Source organism: Equus przewalskii, chromosome 29 (assembly GCF_037783145.1).
Source record: "Equus przewalskii isolate Varuska chromosome 29, EquPr2, whole genome shotgun sequence".
Taxonomy (NCBI): domain Eukaryota; kingdom Metazoa; phylum Chordata; class Mammalia; order Perissodactyla; family Equidae; genus Equus; species Equus przewalskii.
In genome coordinates, this window is record NC_091859.1 from 40888122 (window position 1) to 40911643 (window position 23522).

General features: G+C 55.9%; 1 protein-coding gene across 3 annotated transcripts in view; it reads left to right on the forward strand.

The window, feature by feature from the left end:
- The window catches only part of PARVB (parvin beta), a 110016-nt gene that overhangs the window by 12153 nt on the left and 74341 nt on the right, over positions 1-23522 (forward strand). The window contains exon 1 of one of the 3 annotated variants that reach the window (XM_070599844.1): positions 20259-20315. The exons of the other annotated variants lie outside the window; for them this stretch is intronic. Within the exon in view, the coding sequence (XP_070455945.1) occupies position 20315 (1 nt within the window). The 5' untranslated portion in view covers positions 20259-20314. Of the gene's footprint in view, positions 1-20258; positions 20316-23522 lie in introns of those variants that run through there. 3 annotated transcript variants of the gene reach the window in all.

A 23522-nucleotide genomic window follows, 5' to 3' on the forward strand; every position in this document is an offset into this window, starting at 1 on the left:
TCATTGTTCACCCCAGAAATGAGCCACACGTTCGAACCAGAGGGGATGCACTCCACTCCTCCCAGAACGGCTAAAGTGAGCGGACAGAGACGTGGCGGGGCCGGCGGGGGGGCGGGGCGTAGCTGGACCTCTCATGCACGCGGGGGAGGGCGTTTCCAGGGCTGTGGTCACTTAGGGAGGCCATGCGGTAGTTTCTTTAAAAACATGCATCCCCCCCATGACCCAGCAACTCCGATTTGACATATTTACTCAAGAGAAATGGAAACCTGTGTCCAGAAGAGGATTTGCACAGGAAGGTTCGTAGCAGCTTTATCATAATTGCCCAAACCTGGAGACAGCTCGGGTGTCCATCAACAGGAGGATGGAGAAATGGACGGGGGTGTATTCCCAGGACAGAACACTGCTCAGCACTAACAAGGAACGAAGTGCCAGTTCACGCAACGCGTAATGACTCTCCAAGCGCTGTGCTGAGCAAAAGAAGCCAGAGCCGGAGGAGAGCACTCTGGTGCGGGGTTGGCTGGGGCAGAGCAGGAGGGAATTTTCTGTTGGGAGGAACTGTCCTCTGTCTGACAGGGGCTTCAGATACACAGGTGCATGCATTTGTCAAAACGCATTAAATGTGCACTTCAGAATGTGCATTTCATTGTATGCAAATCTTAAAAGAAAAAAGAACTGTAAATACTGAACTCTAGTTAGTCGTATGGATACTTAGGGGGAAAGTATGTCGGTCTGCAACTTCTTTTGAAATGCGTGCAAATTAAGATGGTGTGGTCGGGCCGAATAATAGCCCCCAAAGATGTCCACACCCAGGACCGGGAACCTGTGACTACATCCCCTTCCGGCTGAGAGGGAGTTTGCCGATGTGGTGAAGTTAAGGCTCGTGAATTGGAGAGGTCATATTGGATTATCCGGGTGGACACAAGGGTCCTCATAGGAGGGAGGCAGGAGGGGCAGCGTGGGAGAAAGAGATGTGCAGTGGAAACAGAGGTTGCAATGGCTTGGGGCAACAAACCAAGGAATGTGGATGTCTCTAGAAGCTGGAAAAGCAAAGAAACAGATTCTCTCTACAGCCTGCAGAGGGAACAGAGCCCTGCTGACATCTTGATTTGAGCTGGTGCAATCCGTTCTGGACTTCTGACTTCCGGAACTATAAGATAATAAATTTGTGTGGGTTTTTTTGCAGGCAAAGAGTTGCCTGGAGCTGACATCTGTTGCCAATCTTCCTCTTTTTGTATTTTTGCTTGAGGAAAAGTCACCCTGAGCTAACATCCGTTGCCAGTCTTCCTCTTCTTGCTTGAGGAAGAGTGTCCCTGAGCTAACATCCGTGCTGGTCTTCCTCTGTTTTGTATGTGCGATGCCGCCACAGCGTGGCTGATGAGTGGAGTAGGTCTGCGGCCAGGATCTGATCCCGTGAACCTGGGCTGCCAAAGTGGAGCACACAGAACTATAACCACTTGGCCATGGGGCCTGGCCCCTCTTCCTCTTTTTTTCCCCCTCCCCAGAACCTCAGTGTGTGCTTGTATATCCTGGTTGTAAGTTGTCCTGGTTCTTCTATATGAGCTGCTGCCACAGCATGGCTGCTGACAGATGGGTGGTGTGATTCCACGACTGGGAACCAAACCCCGGCTGCTGAAGTTGTGAGCACCCAACTGTGACCACCAGGCCATCAGGACTGGCTCTAAATTTGTGTTTTTTTAAGCCACTAAATTCGTGGTAATTTGTTACGGCAGCAGGAGGGGATGAATACAGATGAAACAGTTACAGAAAAAGGTTAGTGGTGGACTCCGGGCAGTGGGTGTACAGGTGTTCACTGTCAAGTTCTTTACCTGTTTCTATATGCTTGAAAACTTTAATGATAAAATATTGGGAAAGATGCCTGGGCCGGGCACGTTGTAAGCCCTCTGCATAGGTGTTAGCGTCCTTCTCATTAGCATCTCATCATCATCAGTACCACTCCTGCCACTTCCCACTTTATCTGTCAAATACAGAAGAGATGCAGGAAGAGAAGACCAGGGCGTGGGCTGGTGGTAAGTGGACAGAAATAATAAAATCTAATGAGACCATCATGACATATTTGGACAGTTGCTTCTGTTGAAGAAAACTTGAGAGGAGAACTCAGGTGAAGGGATGGGAGCCCAGAGCCACAGAGGTGCCGCCCCTGAGTCAGCTGTAATTTCTGCCTGTCGCCTGATCAGGTGCAGGCTGCGAGCATTGGCAGACATGGGCCGGGCGCAGTGCTGTCCTCACGCAGCCTGCGCGTGGCCCCTGCTTCCGGGAAAGGCTGCACTTTGTGAGGGGAAGAGCGTGTTGTAGTTAAGTCTATCTGGAAAACATATTATTAGGATAATGAGATTTTAATGATTTGAAATGTAGTTGGAGCAGCACACAGAATTTCAATCTTATTGTGTGCAGCTGGGCCTTGCTTTTATTTTATTTAATTTTTTGCTTGGGCCTCATGGCAAGGACATGTTTTTAGTTGTTCTTTCTTAGAGTCCTGCTTTTAGGCTGCTCTTAATTTTCTTGTTTAGAAGATCTCTTGAAAAAAAAAGAATATCCTTTTTGCAAGCACTTAGCTGGCTGGATCAGGACCAGAGTGTGTGTGTCGTCACTGAAGGCGATGTCTGTGTGTTTAAGGTTTTGCTGACACTCTCTGCTCATTATTCGTAATTGCCAGGAAGTGGGACAACCCGGTGTCCACCTGCACATGGGTGAATAGCACAATGCGGCCTATCCCTACAATGGAATACTATTCAGCAGTGAAAAAGAACAGAGTACCCATCTACACTACAACGCGGATCAGCCTTGAAAACATTCTGCTCGGTGAAAGAAGCCAGACAGAAAAGGCCACAGATCACACGATTCCATTTACGTGAAATGTCCAGAATAGGCAAATCCACAGAGACAGGAAGTGGATCCGTGGTAGACAGGAGCTGGGGGAGGAGAAATGGGGAGAGGGTACAGCGTTTCTTTGTCGGCTGACAGAAATATTCTTAAATTGATTGTGGTGATGGTTGCAAAACTCTGTGAATATACTAAAAATCATGGAATTGCACACTTTGAAAGGATGAATTGTACAGAACATGAGTTGTATCTCCATCAAACTGGTTCTTTTTTTTTTTTTGAGGAAGATTAACCCTGAGCTAACTGCTGCCAGTCCTCCTCTTTTTTGCTGAGGAAGCCTGGCCCTGAGCTGACATCCATGCCCATCTTCCTCTACTTTATATGTGGGACGCCTCCCACAGCGTGGTGTGCAGAGCGGTGCCATGCCTGCACCTGGGATCTGAACTGACGAACCCTGGGCCACCGAAGCGGGACGTGCACACTTAACCGCTGCACCGCCAGGCCGGCCCCTTGATCAAACTGTTAAAACATACTGTGCTGCTGAGAGTTGGCGCTGAGAGCTTGTCAGATTTTTCCTCCGATTGTAAATCAGCATCTTTGCCTATTGCCAAGGTGGGACCTTTAACCTGGGAGGGGGATGGAAGATCGGGGGCAGCCGTGGGATTGTCGGGTCTCTGTCCTCGTCTCTGTTCATGGTGACAGCTGTCCCCCATCAGGGGCTTTGCTGCTCAGGAGCTGGGCTCGTGCTGTGTGCAGATGGTCGTATCCGATCCCTGTGCTGTTGCTTTCGAGGCAGGTGCGATAGCGTCCTCATCGGGCAGGTGAGGATGGGGAAGCCCGGAAACCGTGTGAGTTTCGCTGGAGCTCGTGCGCCGAGGAGGAGGACTTTGATCAGGTTCTCGTGGGAACCTGAACATTCAACCGATGTTCTAGAACCTCTGAGCCGAGACCGTGGCGGTTAAGCTTTTATCCTGACCTTGACCCTTGGTAAGAAGTGCTGGTTCAAACATACAACTTATCCGTATCCATAAATATGTATTTCACTTAAAAGCGTCATGAAATAATATCTTCTGGTGAGGGAAGCACATCTCCCTCTTCTGTTCTGTTTCATTTCCTTGGAGAACTCACTAACCTGAGTTTATGACCCTCTGGCTCAGGGCGAAAGTTCAAAAGGTTGCTCTGAGAGGTGCCCGGAGGGAAAAGGAGTCGGTGGATGTTAAGGGGCCCGAGTCCTTTGGGGAATCTTATTGTTGGCTCTCGTGTCTGCTGGTCCAGCCTGGCCTCTCAGTCTCGTTGTTAGTCTCATTGTTAGTCTTGGATCATTCAGTCTTCCAGACCTGCAGTCGTTCATCGATGCGTTTGAGCTCCCCTAAGGCCAGGTACCAGGCTGGCGACAGGGGACCAGTGGAGTAGCCCTGTGCCAGATGCTGGCCCAGCCCTCGTGGCGTCGATGGGCTGGTAAGACCCTCCATTGATGCTCCTCTCGCTCTTGCTGTCCTCTGTTTATGCCCCTTTAAGTGATCTTGGCCCCCTTGCTGTCAGTCGGTTGGCTATCCGTTGTGGGTTTATTTCCGGGCGGTCTGTTCTATTCCACTGGTCTGTCTGTCTGTCCTATGCCAGCACCACACTGTCTTGATTACTGTAGCTTCGTTGTAAATTTCTCCCGCTTTGTCCTTCTTTGTCAAGATTGTTTTGGCTTGGGCTGGCCCTGTGGCCGAGTGGTTAAGTTTGTGCACTTCTCTTTTGCGGCCCGGGGTTCGCTGGTTTGGATTCTGGGCGCGGACCCCGCACTGCTCATCAGCCATGCTGTGGCCGCATCCCAAATAGCTCAGCTGGAAGAACCTACAACCAGGATACACAACTCTGTACTGGGGGGCTTTGGGAGAAGAAGAAAAGAGGAAGATTGGCAACAGATGTTAGCTCAGGGCCAAGCCTCCTCACCAAAAAAAAAAAAAAAAGAAAAGAAAAGATTGTTTTAGCTATACAAGGTCCCTTGAGATTCCATATGAATTTTAGGGTGAATTTTTCTATTTCGGTAGAAATCACCATTGGGATGTTGACAGAGATTGCATTGAACCTCAGCCTTGCTTTGCGTACTGTCGTCATCCTAACAATATTGCCTTCCATGAACACGGGGTGAGTTCTGTTTATTTAGGTCTTTCTTCTTTAATTTCCTTTAGCGGCATTTTGTGGTTCTCAGGGTGCAAGCCTTCACCTCTGTGGTGGGACCCGCTCTGGGTCGTCTCTGCCTTTGGACGCGGTTGTGAATGGGCTTGTTTCCACGCACGGCGTCTGGTGAGCCTGCAGCCCGGCCAGCGCCCGGTTCCTGTACCACAGGGCCCCCTCCGTGCCCACCTGCATGGTTCTTCCTACTTTTCCTTGCTGGGGTCTCACCCTTGTGGTTGGATGTCACCGACAACCAGTGGGGAGGTCACGCTCCAGGCTGGGCTTGGCCGATGGGGGCAGGGGGCCGCCTGCAGGAGGGAGACCGGCTCCGGGCCTGGAGTGGGCGAGGTCGGCTCTCCAGTGCCGCCTGGCAGGCCTGATAGAGGCCGGGGGTCGTGGCTGACGATCATTAAGCCGCGGCGGGCCGGCTGGATTGCACGCTATCTCCCGGCGCAGCCGCCCGGTGCACTTGGTGGAAGGAGGCGCAGAGGGCGCTTCTGGCCCTGGTGGTGTCCACTGGCGCGCTGTGCTGGCCACGACGGGTCTGCGGGATCCCGGGCGAGACCACGAGTGTTCGCAGCAGCTCACTGGGTCCCTGGTCCAGGACGGCGTGGAGGGTGCAGCTGGGGAGTTGGAGGCTGAAGCCAGAGTCTGCTGACCGGAGCCTCAGGCTCTGGTCAGTGAGGGGCGAGCAGCAGCCTGATCGGCGACGGCTCTGAGGAGGCAGCGGGGTCGTGCACGGCTGGGTTGGCACAGGGCCCCGCCAAAGGGATCCCAGGGGCCTGGCCTGCTGCCATCTGCCTGCTAGGCTCTGACTGCTTCCTCGGAGCAGCACCGCCCTTGTGCTGCCTCCTGTTGACCCATCGCCCTCATGGCAGCCCTGCGGGGTGGGCCTGTTGCGATCCCATTTCACAGATGAGGGAGCTCGAGGATGGAGAGGAGGGACGTTCTGCCCCCGGGCCCCTTGGCTGGTGCGCAGAGGAGCTGGTATCCACGGCGAGCCTGTGTCCCCAGCCCCCGGGCCGCACTCTGCCTTGTCACCCTGTGTCAGTCACTGTCACCCTCAGCCTCGGTGTCCTCGCCTGTGAAAAGGGTGGGAGGAGGCCTGCCCTGCCGCGAGACACTCGCTGGGAGGGTTCACTCCAGACAGCACCTCGGAGGCTCAGGAGGGGCTTCAGGGGCCCCCAAGGCCAGGATGTGGCGTAAGGACATCTGGGGAGCAGCAGTGAGAGGAGGGAGCCGACTGTGGTTCCCCGGCCGCCTTCTCTCAGGAGCAATGTGAAACCGGAGCGAGTGCTGCATTCCTCCTTCACTTCTTCCCTCCTGCCTTCACTCCTTTGTTCCTTCAACAAACGCTTGGTGGGCAGGCCTTGGAATAGAGCCCACAATGTGCCCAGCACAGCCCCTGCCCTCAGGTGGTTCCGGAACAGTTGGAAGGCAGCCCACACCCCCCCACACACCCCCTAAGGAAGAGGGACCCTCAGAGCATGTGGGGGGCCGGCCCTGGCCTGGGGTCGGGAAAGGCTCCCCTGCGGAGGCCGTGTCTGGACTCCGAGCTGAGGGGTGACCTGGAGACGGTGGGGAGGCTGGGGTATAGGCAGAGGGACCAGCCTGCGGGAGGCCCAGAAGGCTGTGGGAAGAAGGCGATGAGTCATGTGCCCCACCTCCGTGTGTGTGGTGCAGTCCCAACGCCAGCACCCCAGAGCGTGACCTTATTGGGGACCGGGTCTTTACAGAGGTCATCCAGTTAGATAAGGTCACAGGGGTGGTCCGGTGTGAATGGTGTCCTTATGAAAAGGGGATCAGGACACAGAAACACAGAGGGACGACCATGTGAGGACACAGGGAGAAGGTGGCCGTCAACAAGCCAAGAAACCAGCCCCGCCGACACCTGGATCCTGGACGTCCAGCCTCCGGAATTGTGAGGAAATAAACTGTTGGGGTCTGCGTACTTTGTCTGGGCAGCCCCTGGGCATGAGTACAGCCGCGAGGGCTGGGGGGAGGCACAGGGGCTGGGGGGTGAGCGAGGGTCTGGGACCCTCTCTGGCCATGACCATCGGTGGCAGGAGTGGCGCTGTGCCATCAGGCCACGTGGAGCCTGCGCCCTTGCTGGCCTCCTCTTTGAGGCGTATTTGTTGTTAAAGAGGATACCATGCAAGCTAGTCCAGCGACCCGGCTTTGCTGCAGTGTGAGCAGAGGGGAGCGGAGCTGTGCATCTGCAGGGACTTCAGCACGGAGGGGTCGCTGTTGGGGCAGAGCGCGGGCCTGCGCAGCTGTCTCCCAGCGGGCGCTCGGGGCCCTTCCACCCAGAGATGCGAGGCAGCAGCCATTGCTGAGAACCCAAGAAACAAAACCAAACCCTCCCCCAAACCAAGACAAGCGCCAGGGCCTGGGCTTCGCCTGTGGATGGGTGAGGCCTAACGGAGCTCGGAGGGCCTGAGCCTGGAGCACCCACGCAGGTCAGCACGGTTCCAGGCCAGAGACCCCGCTTGCGTTATTCCAGCAGGAAAGGGTTGCCTTGTGTAAGCGTGCCCTAGAGGAGGCGGGCCAGGAGCTGAAGCTGGTGTGACCCTGCCCTTCGAGGTTGGCTCCAGTCCCTACAGCATCACAGGTTGGGGGGAGGAGAGCCAGCCCCACCCCCCACCAGTCAGCTCCGGGAAGACAGTTGTTGGGGTCAGGGCAGTGTGTACCCTCAGCCCGTCGTATCTATCCTGTCACCGGGGTGGGCAGCAAGCTGTGCTTAAAATTGGATGCCTACATACCTGGGGCTCCCAGCCGTGTGGCCGCGGGAGGCACTGCAGGGCTGGGCCCCCTGGCTCCAAGGCTGTGCCTCCTCCTAGAGAAGTGACATGCAGATTGAGTCTCATTTTGCAGGTGAGGAAACTGAGGCCCCGAGAGGGGGTGGGGAGCCAGGTCCCTTGTGAGTGGTCTCCTCACTGTAGGTCCCCACGTGGACTTCTGTGCACGCAGTGTGTGCTGGTGTCAGAATAGACAATGCCCCCACGCAGGTGTCAGCGGTCACCAAAGAAGGGACGCTTTCTCCCTTTTCTCATTTCAGGCTCTGAGCAAGAATTGCAGGTCCATTTCTCAAGGTTAGCGCTGGTCTGATTAAATTTGGGTGTTGTCCACCGTTTTTTACCCATGTAAAGATAGCCGCCAAGGGATAATGTGAGCAGGGTGCACAGGAAGTGGGGCGGCATTGCGAGGTCGATTAGATTTCTCCAGCGGTAAAAGGCCCCCCGAGGCCGCATGCCCACCGCTGGCGTGGCCCTGTTGATTTGTTTTCATTTTCCTCAATGTTAGAAGGATCCAGTTTTAAGTATGACATCTGAGCGCCATGCAAGGAACTTTTTCGACCGCAGTGGGCCCTGGAGATTGAAGCTGGAAATCAGATTCACGCTGGTGCTTCATGCCTAGGACAGGCAGGAGGCCTCTGCCTGGGACGGGCCCAGCCATCGGAGCCTGGAGTGGGTGGATTTTAGTGTCCAAGCAGTTCTGGCCTCAGGTCAGCCTCGGCTTGGCTCTGGCTGGGATTGCCATGCTCCATGCTCCACGCTCCCGCCGTGGACCAGCCCCACAAAGGCTCCAGCTTTGAGTTTCTGTTTAAGTATCATGGGTACACAGGGCCCTGGGAGGGTGCCTGTGTCTGGCTGCGTCCAGATTCCTTCCTCGCTTCTCGGTCATCACCTCCAGCAGGGGATGGAAACTTGTTTGTAAAGGGCTGGAAGGTAAACATTTTAGTCTCTGTGGCAACTACTCAGCTCTGCCGCTGTGGCGAGCAAGCACATAGAAAATGCTAAATGGATGGGTGTGGCTGAGTTCCAATAAAGCTTTATTTACAAAAACAGGCCAGGGGCCAGATTTGGCCCCCAGGGGTTTGCTGACCCCTGACCTATGGCTTAGATTCTGTGCCCTCAATTCGAGGTCTGGTTTTAGTCCTCTTTCTGTCTCCTTAAACTGTTATTTAAAAATACCTACCCCCATCCTGACCCCATGCCCCAATGATGTTCTGCACCGTTAAGACTCTGGTGCTGCCAACTGGTGGGCAGAGACAAGACCCGGGTTGCTTGTCCCCTCTTAGCTTGGTGGTGTTGAGCTGAACAAAGGGATTGATGGCAACACCTCCCTTACCAGTCTCCAGGATTGCTTTAAGAATTAGACCTGACGATGTGTGAGAAGTGGCCTCGTGATCGTCATGTCATCTAAGCGCATACACGTTTGCCACCAGGTGCACGCGTGGAGGAGAAAAGTGGGCAGAGAAGTGCAGACAGGCCGAGGCTGGGCCCAGGCCGGCGTTTACTTCCACCTGTGCCCCGCATGCACCCCTCGCAGGTGCGGTGTCTGCCTTTGGTTGTCTAATCTGTGGAATAAAGTCTCTGGCTGCCAGTGGCTCTTCCTGGTCACTGTTGGCTCCGAGCTCCATCTGTGCTGAGTAACAGCCACGGTGGGAGGACCATTAGTCTTCCACGGCGCTCGAGCCACACAGCCATGAAAGTCCTCCTGCCAGTGAGTGGAAAACGTCTCCTCTGACAGGTGCTGTGTGATCAAGGACACGTGCCTCGTGGCTGCAAATCCCCTTCTGCAAAATATAGATAATTCTTATGAAGGGAGAGGGAGCCCTGGGAGAGCTTTTATGTCACTCGGACTGTTTATAGGCACTGGCGGGGATTAATAACAAAGTGGAGAATGTTCTGCTGGCTCAGCTGCGTCCATATATGGCCTGTGACTCCAGCCCTGGGCGTTTGGCCACCAAGGAATCCTGTAGGCCCAGCCTTGGTGTGCCAGGTGAGTGGTTCCGTGTCTCAGTGAGCACATGAGCAGGGATGGTCCCCAGTGGGCAGGGCTGTGCTGGAACCAGCTTAGCCACAGCAGGAAAAGGGAGAGAAGCAACTGCCCGCATCCCCTCTCGATGGAAGGAGCCCTTTGTGGAGTCAGCGCTGCACTTAATAGAAGCTGCTCACGCCAGGAAGCACCTTGCGTATGTGGATGTTGTGTGTTGGTCCAGGGAGGGGCTGTGGGAGGAGATGGGGTGAACGTCTCTGTTATGGGTTGAATTGTGTCCCCTGCCCCCGCTTCCCCAAAATATGTGTTCAAATCCTCATCCTGGAGCCCGTGAATATGACCTTATTTGGAAATAGGGTCTTTGCAGATGTGAATAAGATGTAAGTTAAGAGGAAGCCATCCCGGAGTAGGGTGGCCCCTAATCCGATATGACTGGGATCCTTGTAAGAGGGGGACAGGAGGGACAGTCGCACAAGGAGTGAAGGCCGTGTGACGATGGAGGCAGCGATTGAAGCGATGCAGCCACAAGCCAAGGACTGGCGCCACCGTCGGCCTTGAGGAGAGGCAGGAAGGAGCCTGCCCGGGACCTATGCAAGAGCGCGGCCTGCCGACACCTTGACCTCAGCCTCCTGGCCTCCGTAACCGTGGGAGAACGGACGTCTGTTGTTTCAGGCTCCCAGCTTGTGGTCATTCGCCACAGCAGCCGCAGAGTTGTCCAGTGACTGAGGGTGTGGGTGGAATTGGAAGGTCGCAGGCGGAGGTCAGGTTAAAGGAATTAGCCGGAAGTGCTACATGAGGGTCCTGCCACCCAAGGGGCGGTGTGGACACTGAACACGAGCGGCAGAAGCTGGACTTGCAGAAATCGTTGGTCGACTGGCCCAGGGGAAGTCGAAGGACTTTAGTCCCCTCTCCTCACCCGATTCAGAGAATCCTGCCATACCCCTCGATCCTGAATACCCCGCCCCTTGGAAACATTTAAAAACTGTATTATGAATTCTGTTAATCATTGAAAAGGCCACAATCTTTTTCTGTAAAGGTCCAGAGAGTAAATATCTTAGACTTTGCAAGCCATCTGGTCTCTATAGAAACGACTCAGCTCTGCTGTCGTGTGGCGAAAGCAGCCGTGGATGGTACGTCAACGTGTAGGAGTGGCTGTGAGCCACTAAACGCCACTTACAACAGCAGGTGGTGGGCCAGGTTCGGCCCCCTGGCCGCACTTTACCAATCCCTGGTATAAACCAACAATTAGAGAAACCGCGTTTGCGTGACCTGTTCTACTTTCTAGAATGTTCTCAGGGAGATGGCCATTTAAAGTAGTCTATTCTTGCTCCCTGTGCCTTTTACAGGGACCCCCTGAATGAGAATGAGAGTCACATGGACAGTGTGGATATGCCATCCGTGACTACCTTCCCAGTGAGAGAGTGGAGCAGGGTCTGGTACCCAGAGTCTCTGCATGCGTGTCTTCTCCCGCGCTCCCTCCTGCTTGGGCACTCAGCCATCAAAACATGTCCTGTGACACAGCAGCGTGATTCACAGTAGCCAGAAGGTGGGAACAGCCCAAATGTCCATCGACGGATGACTGGATAAGCAACGTGTCGTACATCCACACACTGGAACGTGATTCAGCCTCACAAAGGAAGGAAATCCTGACACAGGCTGCAGCACAGACGAACCACGAGCATGTGATGCTGAGTAAAATAAGCCAGGCGCGAGAGGACAAATACTGTTTCATTTTACTTGTATGAGCTCCCTAAAAGAGTCAAATTCAGAGAGACAGAAAGTAGGATGGTGGGTGCCCAGGGCTGGGGGTGAGGGGGTGGTTGGTGTTTGATGGGGACAGAGTTTCAGTTTGGGAAGGTGAAAGGGTTCTGGACGTGGGTGGTGGTGACACTTGTACAACGTCGTGAATGTACTTCATGCCACTGAACTGTCTGCTTAAAAATGGTTAAAATGGTGAATTTAGTGTTAGGTATATTTTATCACAATTTAAAAAAATGAAAAAGTATTGTGCAATATATTACACATACAAAAGAGTGTACATATGTACAGTTGAAAGAATAATTTAAGAAGCACCCGTGGTCCTACCACCCGGCTTGGATAACATTCCCTGTACCCTGAGCCACTTTGTCGCCCCCTCGGGGCCCTCCCCCCCCACCCCCCACCACCTGGAATGTGCTCTCAGCACCTGTCTGTCTCTCCCTGTGGCATTGCCACGTGTGCTCTCCTCTGTGTTGTTTGGCTTTGCCTGACTGTGACCATGACGTGCCTGGAGCCACACTGTGCGCACCCCCCACGACTCGAGGTCACCCGGCCGCACTGCTCGGCTCTGCGGTGCCCGACGCTGGCCCCTGCCTTTGCACCTCTGTGTCGGATCCCGTGCCAGGGGCACTGTCCGTTTGGAGCTCAGGAGAGGGTGATTCAGCGCCTGGGCTGCGGGTGGACTTCCTCCGGCTGAGTTTTGGTTTAGAGGCAGGAGAACAAGTGGCCAAGGGAACTAACTCTGACGCTGGATTGCCCAGCTTCTGCCCGGGCACTGCCTGCCTCCTGAATCTGATAAGGCAGGCCACTCTGCTGTCCGTGCCCCCACTTTCCCAGGCAGGTGGGAGGGCGACTGTGTAAAGTGCCCGGTAGGGGACCTGGGGAGTGCTCAGAGGGGCAGGGGGCATGGGAAGTGCTCAGAAGGGCAGGGGGCATGGGAAGTGCTCAGAAGGGCAGGGGGCATGGGGAGTGCTCAGAGGGTCAGGGGGCATGGGAAGTGCTCAGAAGGGCAGGGGACCTGGGAAGTGCTCAGAAGGGCAGGGGGCATGGGAAGTGCTCAGAGGGGCAGGGGGCATGGGAAGTGCTCAGAAGGGCGGGGGCTGGGAAGTGCTCAGAAGGGCAGGGGACCTGGGAAGTGCTCAGAAGGGCAGGGGGCATGGGAAGTGCTCAGAGGGGCAGGGGGCATGGGAAGTGCTCAGAAGGGCAGGGGGCATGGGAAGTGCTCAGAAGGGCAGGGGGCCTGGGAAGTGCTCAGAGGGGCAGGGGGCATGGGAAGTGCTCAGAGGGGCAGGGGGCCTGGGAAGTGCTCAGAGGGGCAGGGGGCATGGGAAGTGCTCAGAGGGGCAGGGGGCATGGGAAGTGCTCAGAGGGGCAGGGGGCCTGGGAAGTGCTCAGAGGGGCAGGGGGCATGGGAAGTGCTCAGAGGGGCAGGGGGCATGGGAAGTGCTCAGAGGGGCAGGGGGCCTGGGAAGTGCTCAGAGGGGCAGGGGGCCTGGGAAGTGCTCAGAGGGGCAGGGGGCATGGGAAGTGCTCAGAGGGGCAGGGGGCCTGGGAAGTGCTCAGAGGGGCAGGGGGCCTGGGAAGTGCTCAGAGGGGCAGGGGGCCTGGGAAGTGCTCAGAGGGGCAGGGGGCATGGGAAGTGCTCAGAGGGGCAGGGGGCCTGGGAAGCGCTCAGAGGGGCAGGGGGCCTGGGAAGCACACAGAAGGGCAGTGGGTGGGAGCTGGCGGTGGAGCCCTTTGGGATGGGCGCTGATGCTGACAGTTTCTCTTCTCCTTTTTCCGAGCTGCTCGTCTCCACCTGGCAAAAATGCTTGGCTTGTAAGCTTGTAGTTCCATTTATGGGAAAATTAAACACATTTAGGAGTAAATTGAATTAGGGGATATGTGATCATTAGCCAAGTAAATTATTTTTTGAAAAAGTAATGTACCAAGCACGATACAGCACATGGTGGCCTGCTCGATAAATATTTTTTAGAGCAAAGGATAATTTTATGAGCCAATCAAGTGATATGTAATGGGATTATTTGCTTCTGAAGCTAATGAAGTGACTGCAGAGCAGTAACGGCTGCTAAAAATAATGTGTATTTGTAAAAAATTCCAAGACGGGAGAAGAGGCTTGTTCTGGATTTCAGCCAAGAGCAAAGCCCAGAGAGAGCTGGCACAGTGGGTCCCAGGAGGCGTCCAAGGGGGCATTTGTGACAGTGCTGAAGCCTGAATTGATCCGCACCTGGAGCAGACCTGTCTCGGGGATGTGCCCGCTTGGCCAAGTTCAGGAGACCAGGGCATAGAATGGGGCATAGCGTATAGTGTGTCCGAAGTGCCGCTGGGGCCCTTGGGGGGCGCTGGGAGTGGACATCCTTCCTTGCCTTTTCCTGGTTTCTGGTGGTCTGGCAGTCCTTGGTGTCCTTGGCTTGTAGCCACATCACTCCCCTCTCTGCCTCTGTCGTCACCAGGCCTTCCTCCTTCTGTGTGTGTTCTGAGTCCCAATTTCTCCCGTCTGGAAGATACCACTTGGGCCCACCCTAATCCAGTGGGACCTCATCTTAACTTGATCTCATCTACGAAGGCCCTATCTCCAAATGAGGTCACGCTCACAGGTTCCAGATGGACATGAATTTTCGGGGGGATGCTATTCGACCCACGGCACTCTGTGCTTGGTGCCTAAAACCTGCGAGTTCTTATTACCGCTGATGTTATCATGTCCAGAGGTGAGGGGTGATGGGGATAAATGTGAACGCATCGCTGGTCGTGTTGCGTCTTGGTTCCGCTCGCTCTGGAGTTCGTCTTGAAGACCGTTCTTGGTTTGGAAGGGAGAAAGGAGGAGGAGGGGTGATCTTTCTCTTTTTTTGTTTGAAAAAGACTGCGAGGCTTCTGTTTGCACAGTGCCCACAGCTTACAAATTGATGAGTCCTTTTAGATGAAGTTCTGCTTTATAATTTCATCGTGTACAATTTTGCAGCCATAAGATAAACAGCAATTTTTCTGACATATACTCCTTTAAAATAAATGCCAGTCCCTGTCACTTTGGGAAATTTAATGAGCTGGTACAGTGTCCCAGTCTCATTCTTGTTGGGGGAAGAGGTGGCCTTTGCCACAAAATGTGGGTGTCGGGTGTAAATTCAGAAGATCATGTGCTCGACGTCGACTGTATCGATTGTATCGATTGTATCGTATCGGCTGAAAAAAAGATGTCGCACTTCTCTTCCTTTAGAGAATCTCACTTAACTTGTTGGCAGGTGCTGAGGACCTGTCGTTAAACAGATGCGAAGACTGCTGTCATTTGGTTTTAAATAGCACTTGTCATCCTCCTTGTGGTGTGTTTTCTTAGCATAATGAAGGGTGGGTGTGATGTCCCAGGTCGCATCTTCTTCTGCAATGCTTTCTCTACTTGTCATCAGAAGAAACCTCCTTCTTATGTTCTGAGAAGGTAGAAAGGATTCAGAAATGAAAGGTGGCTTCGTGCGTGAGGATTTCGTGGCTGATTGTCATGGGGGCACCTTTAGCTGCAGTATCTGGGGAGAGAGGAGCCGCTTTCAATAGGAAACTTTAAACATTTGAGCAGGAGAAATTTGGACTGAGGCAGAAGCAAAAGAAATCGGTGGTGAAAAAGAAAGGTGGTCTGGAAATCCCGGTGTTTGGGGTGTGGGTGTGAGGAAGTCGGAGTTACACCCGTGGGACTTACCGGGCAAATGTCATCTGTAACGGGCCCATCCATGCCCAGACAAAGGTTGGAATAAGCCTGAGTTCTCTGAGCTCAGGCCAAGGAGAGAGTTAGATGTCACTCAAGAAGAGAAGCCATGGACAATGGAGGAGGTGTCCGGAGCCGGCCCGGGTGAGGGGCTCAGTTCAGTTCCTGCCTTCTCACATACAGCGCGGTCTCGCGCTCACGGTGCTTATGTTGTTCTGTAGTCACCACAAAGCCTGTAGCCCCTGCCGAGCCGGCCTCAGGGGAAATACAGGACTCGCTTCCTGCGTGCCTCTGGTCACAACATTTTATCAACCGATCAATACATAACCTTGTTTTATGTGTGTTTCTGTTTAAAGACACCCTATTTAATATATTACTGATTCATGAACACCTAGCTCACAGCCACCAGCATTATAACTCGAGCCTGACCCAAGCTGACCTAACACACGTATTTTCTCCATATGGCCCGTCCCAGCCTGCTTGCATCTGGAGCACTAGATGGTACTCGCTTTGCTGGGGGCCATTTAAACAGAAAATCACCAACAGAAAGCACAAAAATGCGCAAAGCCTGGCGCTAAATAGACTGTGAAAAGGCCCCTTGTTTACAGCATGAGCTGAAAGCAGGCAGAGCTCACCTTGTTCAGCCCCAGCCGGGAGCGAGCACCCGGGCAGTTTACATGTGTTGCCGCTCTGCGCGTGTCTGCGAATGACGGTGAGCAGAGCAAGGACTGATTTGGGGTTACACGTAAATTTTAGTGAGTCGGGGAATTTGCAAATACAGAATCTGCGAGGAGCCGACTCCGTGGCCAAGTGGTTAAAGTTCGCGGCTGCGTTTTGGCGGCCCAGGGTTTCGCCGGTTCAGATCCTGGGTGCATACGTGGCACTGCTCCTCAGGCCATGCTGACATGGTGTCCCACATGCCACAACTAGAAGGACCTGCTACTAGAAGATACAACTTTGTACCTGGGGGCTTTGGGGAGAAGAAGGAAGAAAAAAAAAGATTGGCAACAGATGTTAGCTCAGGGCCACTCTTCCTCGCCAAAAAACATTAAAAAAAGAATCTGTGAGTAATGAGAGTAGACTGTATTTTGTTCGACAAGCATTTGTTGGGTGTCCGCAGGGTTTCCTCTGACCTCTGCCCTCAGCATCGTGGTGTAGAGGGGGACAGACAGGGATGGTCAAGTTGGAGAAGGCTGTCTGGGGCTTGGCAGTCCCCAGAGTCAGGCCCCTGTGCACGGGCATGTGTGGTGGTCCAGCGCGGTCACAGCTGGCCTGTGATCCATTCCCTCATCCGTGGCCTGCTCTGTGCTGGCGAGCCACAATCACAGAGGACACACTCTCTGCTCTCGAGGGTCCAGCAGTCAGCTTGTCTAGATGGGTCGAGAGGCGGCTTGCTCAAGGTCATGTGAAAAGCTGCCGTTGTCCAAGCCAGCTCAGATTGCCCTGTTGCGACCGAGCTGGTGTGGTCTCTATTACCGCGTTCTGTTTCCCTTCCCAGGCCTTCCCCTGCTCCCTGGGCCTGGTGGGAGATGTTCAGTGGACCAGTGTGTGGCCTCCTGGGGGCGTGGTGCCCCCGTTGATGGACAGGCCTGGGATGGCTTTTTTGGCTCAGGTGGGCATTCTCACTGTCTCCTGCCCACGCCCTGCCATGGAAGGGCAGAGGGCTGCATGGGGGTGGGGCTGGGCTTGGGGAACAGGCTGTTCCTTTCTGTGAAGCCTCCTGGGGATCACATGTGCGACGACCTGGCAGTGCCTGGAAGGAGGCATTAATCTTAAAAGAGCAGAAAGCAGCTCAGTTCGAGAGCGCAGGAAATATTGGTGGCCTTGCATTTGTGAAGGGTCCAGCCGAGTTTCCAGAGGCCGGGGTCAGTGTTCAAGAGCGTTCTGGAACTTCAGCTCCACAGCCCCCGGAGGTCAAGGGGCATGACCTTGAGGAGGGGCAGACCTCCCCTGCAGGGCTGGGTGGCGTCTGTGCCTTGAGACAGACGTGGGGCTGTGAAACCTCACTCAGCCAGTCCTGGAGTCGGGGGGGTCAGAGCCGGAGGGGCTGTGCGGGTTTTCTTTCCAGTGATTTTGCCGGTTGGATTGATTGTGAACTGATCGGGCTTCTGTGGAGGAGAGAGAGGGGCGTTTCTTGGGCTTTTTCCTTGGGTGGCTCTGGGCGGGGCGCTGGGTCTGCCGTCGCATGTGGCCCCCAGAGCACAGGTGGGGCTGAACCTGGCCTGCCGCTCGAGCAGACGGGATGGGGGCTCCCGAGAGATTTGCCTGAGGCCCCAGCCTCACGGAGACTGCTGGGAAGAAAGGAAAGTGGTGAGACAGCAAACATTTTCTGAGCGCCTGCTGTATACCAGGCAGGCGGCTCTGGTGGAATCTGCTCCTTAGTCAGACTCGCCATCCTGGTTCCCCGTTTTTCTGAAATATTTCGCCCTTCAACGTAATGCTTTGATTTTTAGAACTTTGTAGCCACCCTCCATCTCCCCTCGCCTTGTGTTCACAGCGCACATCATCCTCTGAAATACCCTATTTACTTATTTATTGTCTTTTCTCCCGCTTTCATACCGGCCCCTCAAAGGCGGGCCCTTGGTCGTTCCCACCACTGTCGCCAGGCTTGAGCGATGCCTGGCGCACAGTAGGTGCAGGGCGCACACCCTGGCTGGGGACCCCGAGCGGGCCTCCCTTCTTGGTTTTCTCATCCGTTCAGTGGGGATGCTATGAGGATTCTTCCTCTGCCTTGGGGGGCCGTGAGGAGGGTCAAGTGGGATCAAGGATGAGCCACCCCTAATTTACTCTAAACACGCGCCTCCCCTGCGCTCCCCTGCCTGGCCCAGTGCCACAAATCCCCAGCACCTGGCGGGCAGGAGGCGCTCAATGCGCCTACGTGAACAATGAAGTGTCAGCACCTGGCTCTAAGACGCCACCGTGGGGCTCCTGATTCTTTGATGGTTTTTCAAGGGCACAGTGGTTTCCTCTTCAAAGCTGGGCTGCCCTTCCTTTCCTGCCTGACCCTCTTTATCTTTGCCCCCCAAGGATCTGCCTGGCTGACTAGCAGACACAGAGGTGCTGAGGTCACCTCCCCCACCCCAGATGCAGAGCAAAAGGCCCCTCTCCTGGAGCGCTGGCGCCCTCAGGTCAGAGTCGTGCTGCTCCCGGGCTGGCGAGGGCCTCCTTTCGGATGGGGGACGCCCTCGCCCTGCTCCCACTGAAGCCGCGTTGCCTCGGGCACCAGTGCCATTTGCTGTCCTGGCCTCGGGCTCTGTGTTAGTTTTAGTTTGCTAGGCGGCCATAACAAAATGCCACAGCCGTGGAGCTTAAACAACAGAAATTTATTTGCTCACAGTTCTGGAGGCCGGAAGCCCAAGATCAAGCTGCCAGCAGGCTGGGTTTCTTCTCTCAGCTCGCTCGCTGATGCCACCGTGTCCCTGTGGTCCTCACATGGTCGTCCCTCTCTGCGTATCTGTGTCCTGATCTCCTCTTATGAGGACCCCGGTCCTCTTGGTTTAGGGCCACCCATATGACCTCATTTTAACGTAATCACCTGTTTAAAGGCCCTGTCTCCAGATGCAGTCACATTCTGAGCTACCGGGGTTAGGACTCCAACATATGCATTCTGGGGGGACACAGTTCAGCCCATAACAGGGTCCTTTGTCAGGTCGCCCAAACGTGAGAACCATTAAACCAAGATCAGCCTTGGGACCACATTGGCCTTGTGTTTCTTGTAGTTTCAGCCACAGGTCCCTGGTCTTGACTCTGGATGACCCTTGGTTTGCAGCAGGTCTATTGGGGGTGAGGGTGGAGTGGGGCAGGGGTGCCCGGGAGCGGGCATCCTGTGCTGCCTGGGGTTGGGTGGGACCACCAAGCCACCGTGCAGAGTAGGCTGGGCGTGTCCCACGATTGCCAGCTGCCCCGAAGCCCCTTTCCCTCACCCTGCCAGCAGAGGGCCGGCTCCAGGCACCTTCGTCTCTGTTGGGCTCACGCCTCCCTGCGCCCTCCCTGCTTCTGCAAACCCGGGAAGCGGCGGAGGGTTAGGCAAGCAGCACCCGCAGAAGGCAGTGTTTCCCCGCAGGAGCTGGGGCGTGGCTAATAATTCTCATGGAGAAGAGCTAATAGTGCCTCCTGCTGTGCCAGCGCCTTAGAAACTCATTTACCCCATGGCAACGCTGTGGGGCCGGTCATTGTTAGGACGCCCATTTTACAGAGGAGGAGACCAGGCAGCCACAGGTGGCCTGTCCAGGTCACCTGGCTGGTAGGCGCTGGGCCTGGCTCTGACGCCAGCCGGTGTGTCCAGTGGCCAATGAGGGGAGGTGTTCCAGGCAGACGTGGGTGCAGTTCTGCTTCTGCGCCCCCCCACCCCCCTTCCAGGGTCTTCCTCCGTCCCTCCCCCCAGGAGTAGGTGCTGCTAACAGCGGATCTGTGGCCTCTGCTTTTGGTGACCTCAGCTCTGGCTTCGGCGTTGTTTGTCGTGTTTGGTTTCTGTTGTCATGGAAACGGGTGACAAGTGTGTCTTGTTAGCGCCGGTCTTCCTGACGTGGTCAGCGACCAGGAGATGCATCACGGGCCTGTTGTGATGTCCTGTGCGTTCAGGGCTCTGACGGAGAACCAGACCTGTGCCCACTCGGGACCCTCGGTCCGCCCAGCCCTGTCGCCGGCTCTGCGGGCCCCGGGCTGAGATGGGAGACTTACTGAGGCCGGAGTCTACTGTCCCCTTTCTCGCTGAGCCCAAGGAAACGTGTCTTTGGTCACACCGCACGTGCGGGTTCTCCCTTCCTTCCCCCTGTGCGCCCGTGGGTGCGTTTTCCTGGGCACCAGCCTCCTGGCCCTGAAGCCGTTGGCGGTCGGGACAGAAATACTATTTTGTGGTTAGCAGAGTTCTATCACTGAGACACAGTGCGGTCCCCCGGCAGCCTGTTCCTTTGTGGCCTTCCTCAAAGTCTCCCTAAAAGGGCCTTTTCCTTGAATTGCAAGTCATGGTGGCCCGCCCGCCTGCGTGCATAGATGAGCTTGGGGCCTCCTGCCTCCCCGAGTCCCTGCCGGCCTCCTGGCTGCATCTCCAGCGCCTGCTCCGGCCGCACCCACGGCACCAGTGAGTCCCTCGTCTTCTCGCCCATCGTTTTCAGCAGCAGCTAAACCCTTGTTCCTTCTCTGCTTTATGGGGCGTGTTGTTTAGACAGGAGTGGACCCTGGGCTGGCCCTGTGGTGAGGACGTTGGTGGGACGACAGTGCAGAAGGGGAGGCCAGGGGCCTGATTTGTGGACGAAGCATGCTGGGAAGTCTCCATCCCTCGGGTGGGTCAGGTGGGTCTCTGGGCCGAGACGAAGGGTGTTTGGAGCATTTTCAGGGACAGGTTGCAGTCACGGGGTTTTTAGGGGTGTCTGGTACGATGGGTTTCTCTTGAATGGTCTTTGGGTCCGTCTTTCCCTTGTAACCGGCTCTCTGCAGCCAGCATCTGGCTCTTCACGTCACCGCTGGATAAGAGATCCCCTTGCTCTCTTCTTTGGGAGGCAGCTGCCAGCGGAAGGGGCTTCCCGTTGGGTGGTCTGTGGGGAGCGCAGCTCTGCCGTTCTGAGCACCGATCATGGCAGCTGGTGTCATCGCGCTGATGCTCGGTCATCCTGCCTGTGAGGTGGGGACGGTGGTGTGTGCTGAGCAACGTGCTTTGTTTCGTGCAGTCCTCATAACAACTTAATGTTACAGTTGGGGAAACCAAAGTCCAGAGAGGCTAACCGGCCTGCCTAAGGTCACACAGCAAATGGGAATAGGATCTGGAGTTTCGCTGAAGCGCTTCAGCTGGGCCTGAAGGCCGTCTCCCTGGGCCCTGCTGGGGCACTGGGTGAGATGACGCTCATTCACGTGCTCCTGTGGTTCTCACACCGAGAGAGCTCCAAAACAATGCCCCTTGCCCTCTCTGATGGAATAAAGGATGCGTATTTTTTCCTGGGCTCTGCCTGGTACATCCTTAGAGAAATGGATGCTGGTGCCCAGGTCCAAAGGTGACCAGGAGAGGAGCCCTTCCCTCAAGGAGGTCACAGCTGATTTTTGCCTTGGTCGTTCATGTCCTTTTGAGCAGGCTTTTTGTGGGTGCGTGGGGCCTTTCTGGAGGAGACACCAGGGATCGGAGGAAATTGAGGGTACGCACCCTCCCAGCTCGAGGCAGCTCCGGTTCAGGGAGGGGTGCGGAGGGGGAGTGCGGTGCGGTGGGGGGGGGGTTGTGGAAGGAGTGTGGGGAGAGGGGTGCAAGGAGGGGAGTGCCGTGCGGGAGGGGTGTGGTGTGAAGCGGGTTTGGTGTGGGAGGGTGTGCCAGGGGGGTGTGTGGTGTGGGAGGGCTGCGGTGCGGGGATGAGGGCGTGGGGAATGTGGTGCAGGAGGGGTGTGGTGCGAATGGGGGGTGCAGCGCAGGTGGGGGTGCCGTGCAGGGTTGAGGGGCTCCCGTGGGGGGGAGGGAGGGGTGTGGTGAAGGGAGGGAGTGCAGTGTGGGAGGGGGTGCGGGGGGGGGGTAGTGTGGTGCAGGAGGGGTGCATGCAGGGAGGGGATGGCAGCTGAAAGGGCTTTGCGGTTGCTGGAGGGGCAGACCCTGCGGGTCCTCCTGGGCGGTGATGGACTTTGTTCGCGTTGCTCCCTCTAACGAGGGGCCTGATTACTGCGTCCTCCACCCCACCCCTGGGAGAATCCCAGGCCCCTGAGCATGGTTAGGGCTCTGAGAAGTCCTGCAGAGAGACGTGCTTTCAGCTGCGCTTCACCGCTTCACCGTATTTCCTCCCCTTCCTTGACCCTGCCTTAACCCTCCAAGACCTGTGCCCTGGCGTCTGGAACTCCCTTGGGAAGATGTTGATGGAGGCCAAATGGGTATCTCGCTCTTGTGTGGACTGCTGTTTTCCAGTTTTTCTCAGGTCCCGTTGGACTTCAAAAAACTAATTAAAAAGCCGTGCCGATGTGTTTTCTCTGCCTGAAAAATACAGCTGCTGACGCCATGAGGAGGCCCGTTAAACTCTCCGCAAGAAAAGGGGTCCCGCCTCCCAACGCTCGAGGACCGGAGCCGAGGGCGCCCCTGCCCTGTGGCTCCCTGGCCACTGCCCCCACCCCCCAGCCCATGGACCGGCCCCCGCTCGCCCTGCTTTGACCCCGAGGTCTCTTCTGGAATGGCTCTGGTCACCGTGTGTTTGGCGTCTCCTTCCAGGCTTGACGTCTGCTGCGTGGAGGACACGGAAGTTATGATTGGGCTCAAGTTAACGGACGTGTGTTTATCCTGGATGCTCAGCTGGTGGGGTGGACAGGCCCCTGGCTCATTTCTTACTAGTCGTGGGGCCTTGGGCGATTTCTGTAACTCCCCTGAACTTTATGTTGCTCATCGGTGAAACGGGGGTGACGGGGGCCGCCCACTCTCTGCATTGAGGACCGCCATCCTTGCCCGGCACAGAACAGGCGCCCCAGAAGGTGAAGCAGCTGCTCCGGGCTCTTCTGATCCCGGCTGCTGGCTGTTCTGCCTCCCGCCCCTCTCCCTCCTCGCTGTTCACCTCCCCGCAGGGGCCCGAGCCTGGAGAGCGTCCGAGGATTTCTCAGGCGTCCGTGACTTCCCCGTGTCTCCTATTTTGTGGAGAGGACTTTGTGGTTGGGTAGACATGGGTCCAGTGCCAATGTCAGCTCTTGGCCGCCTCTCCTCAGCCACGTCACCTGCTTGCTGAGCCGCCGTTTCTGGTCTGTGCTGGGAGCCCCATCCCAGCTGTCGGGAGCCTGAGGGAGCTCATTAAGAGGATGTGGGGCGGGCGGGCCCTCGAGAGAGGCAGACTTCCTTCCTCCACGGCTCTGGGTCCAGGCGTCTCGGTCTCCACCCACAGGCCACCTCTCGCTGCCCTTTCCGGTCTGGGGATTTCAAGTTGGGTGTGGAATGGGGCACAGATGGAAACTGGAGAATGAAGAGCTGGCAATTTGCTGATCAGGACTTCAGAAGTACCCTGTCTCATCCCAGCTTTTGAGCTGTCCTCCTGCTACAGGGCAACCCAGAGCAAAAGGACACGCCTCCCGTACCCGCTGGAAGCAGGGGGATGGACAAATGGTCCCCTCTCCCCCGACCCTGTAGGGCAGGCTCCTTCAAGACTCGACTCCAAGGTTACCTCCTCCAGGAAGCCTGCCTGGACTGCCACTCATTCCCTCCCGAGTCCTCAGCGTTCTCACATTCCTCCATTATTTGTCTTCTGGATGCGGAGGCCCTTGGGGCAGGGCCTGTGTCTGAGTCCTTGCCCAGCCCCCGGGTGCCAGGCCTGACGTTAGTGGACGTCCAGTGAGGGGTTGCTGG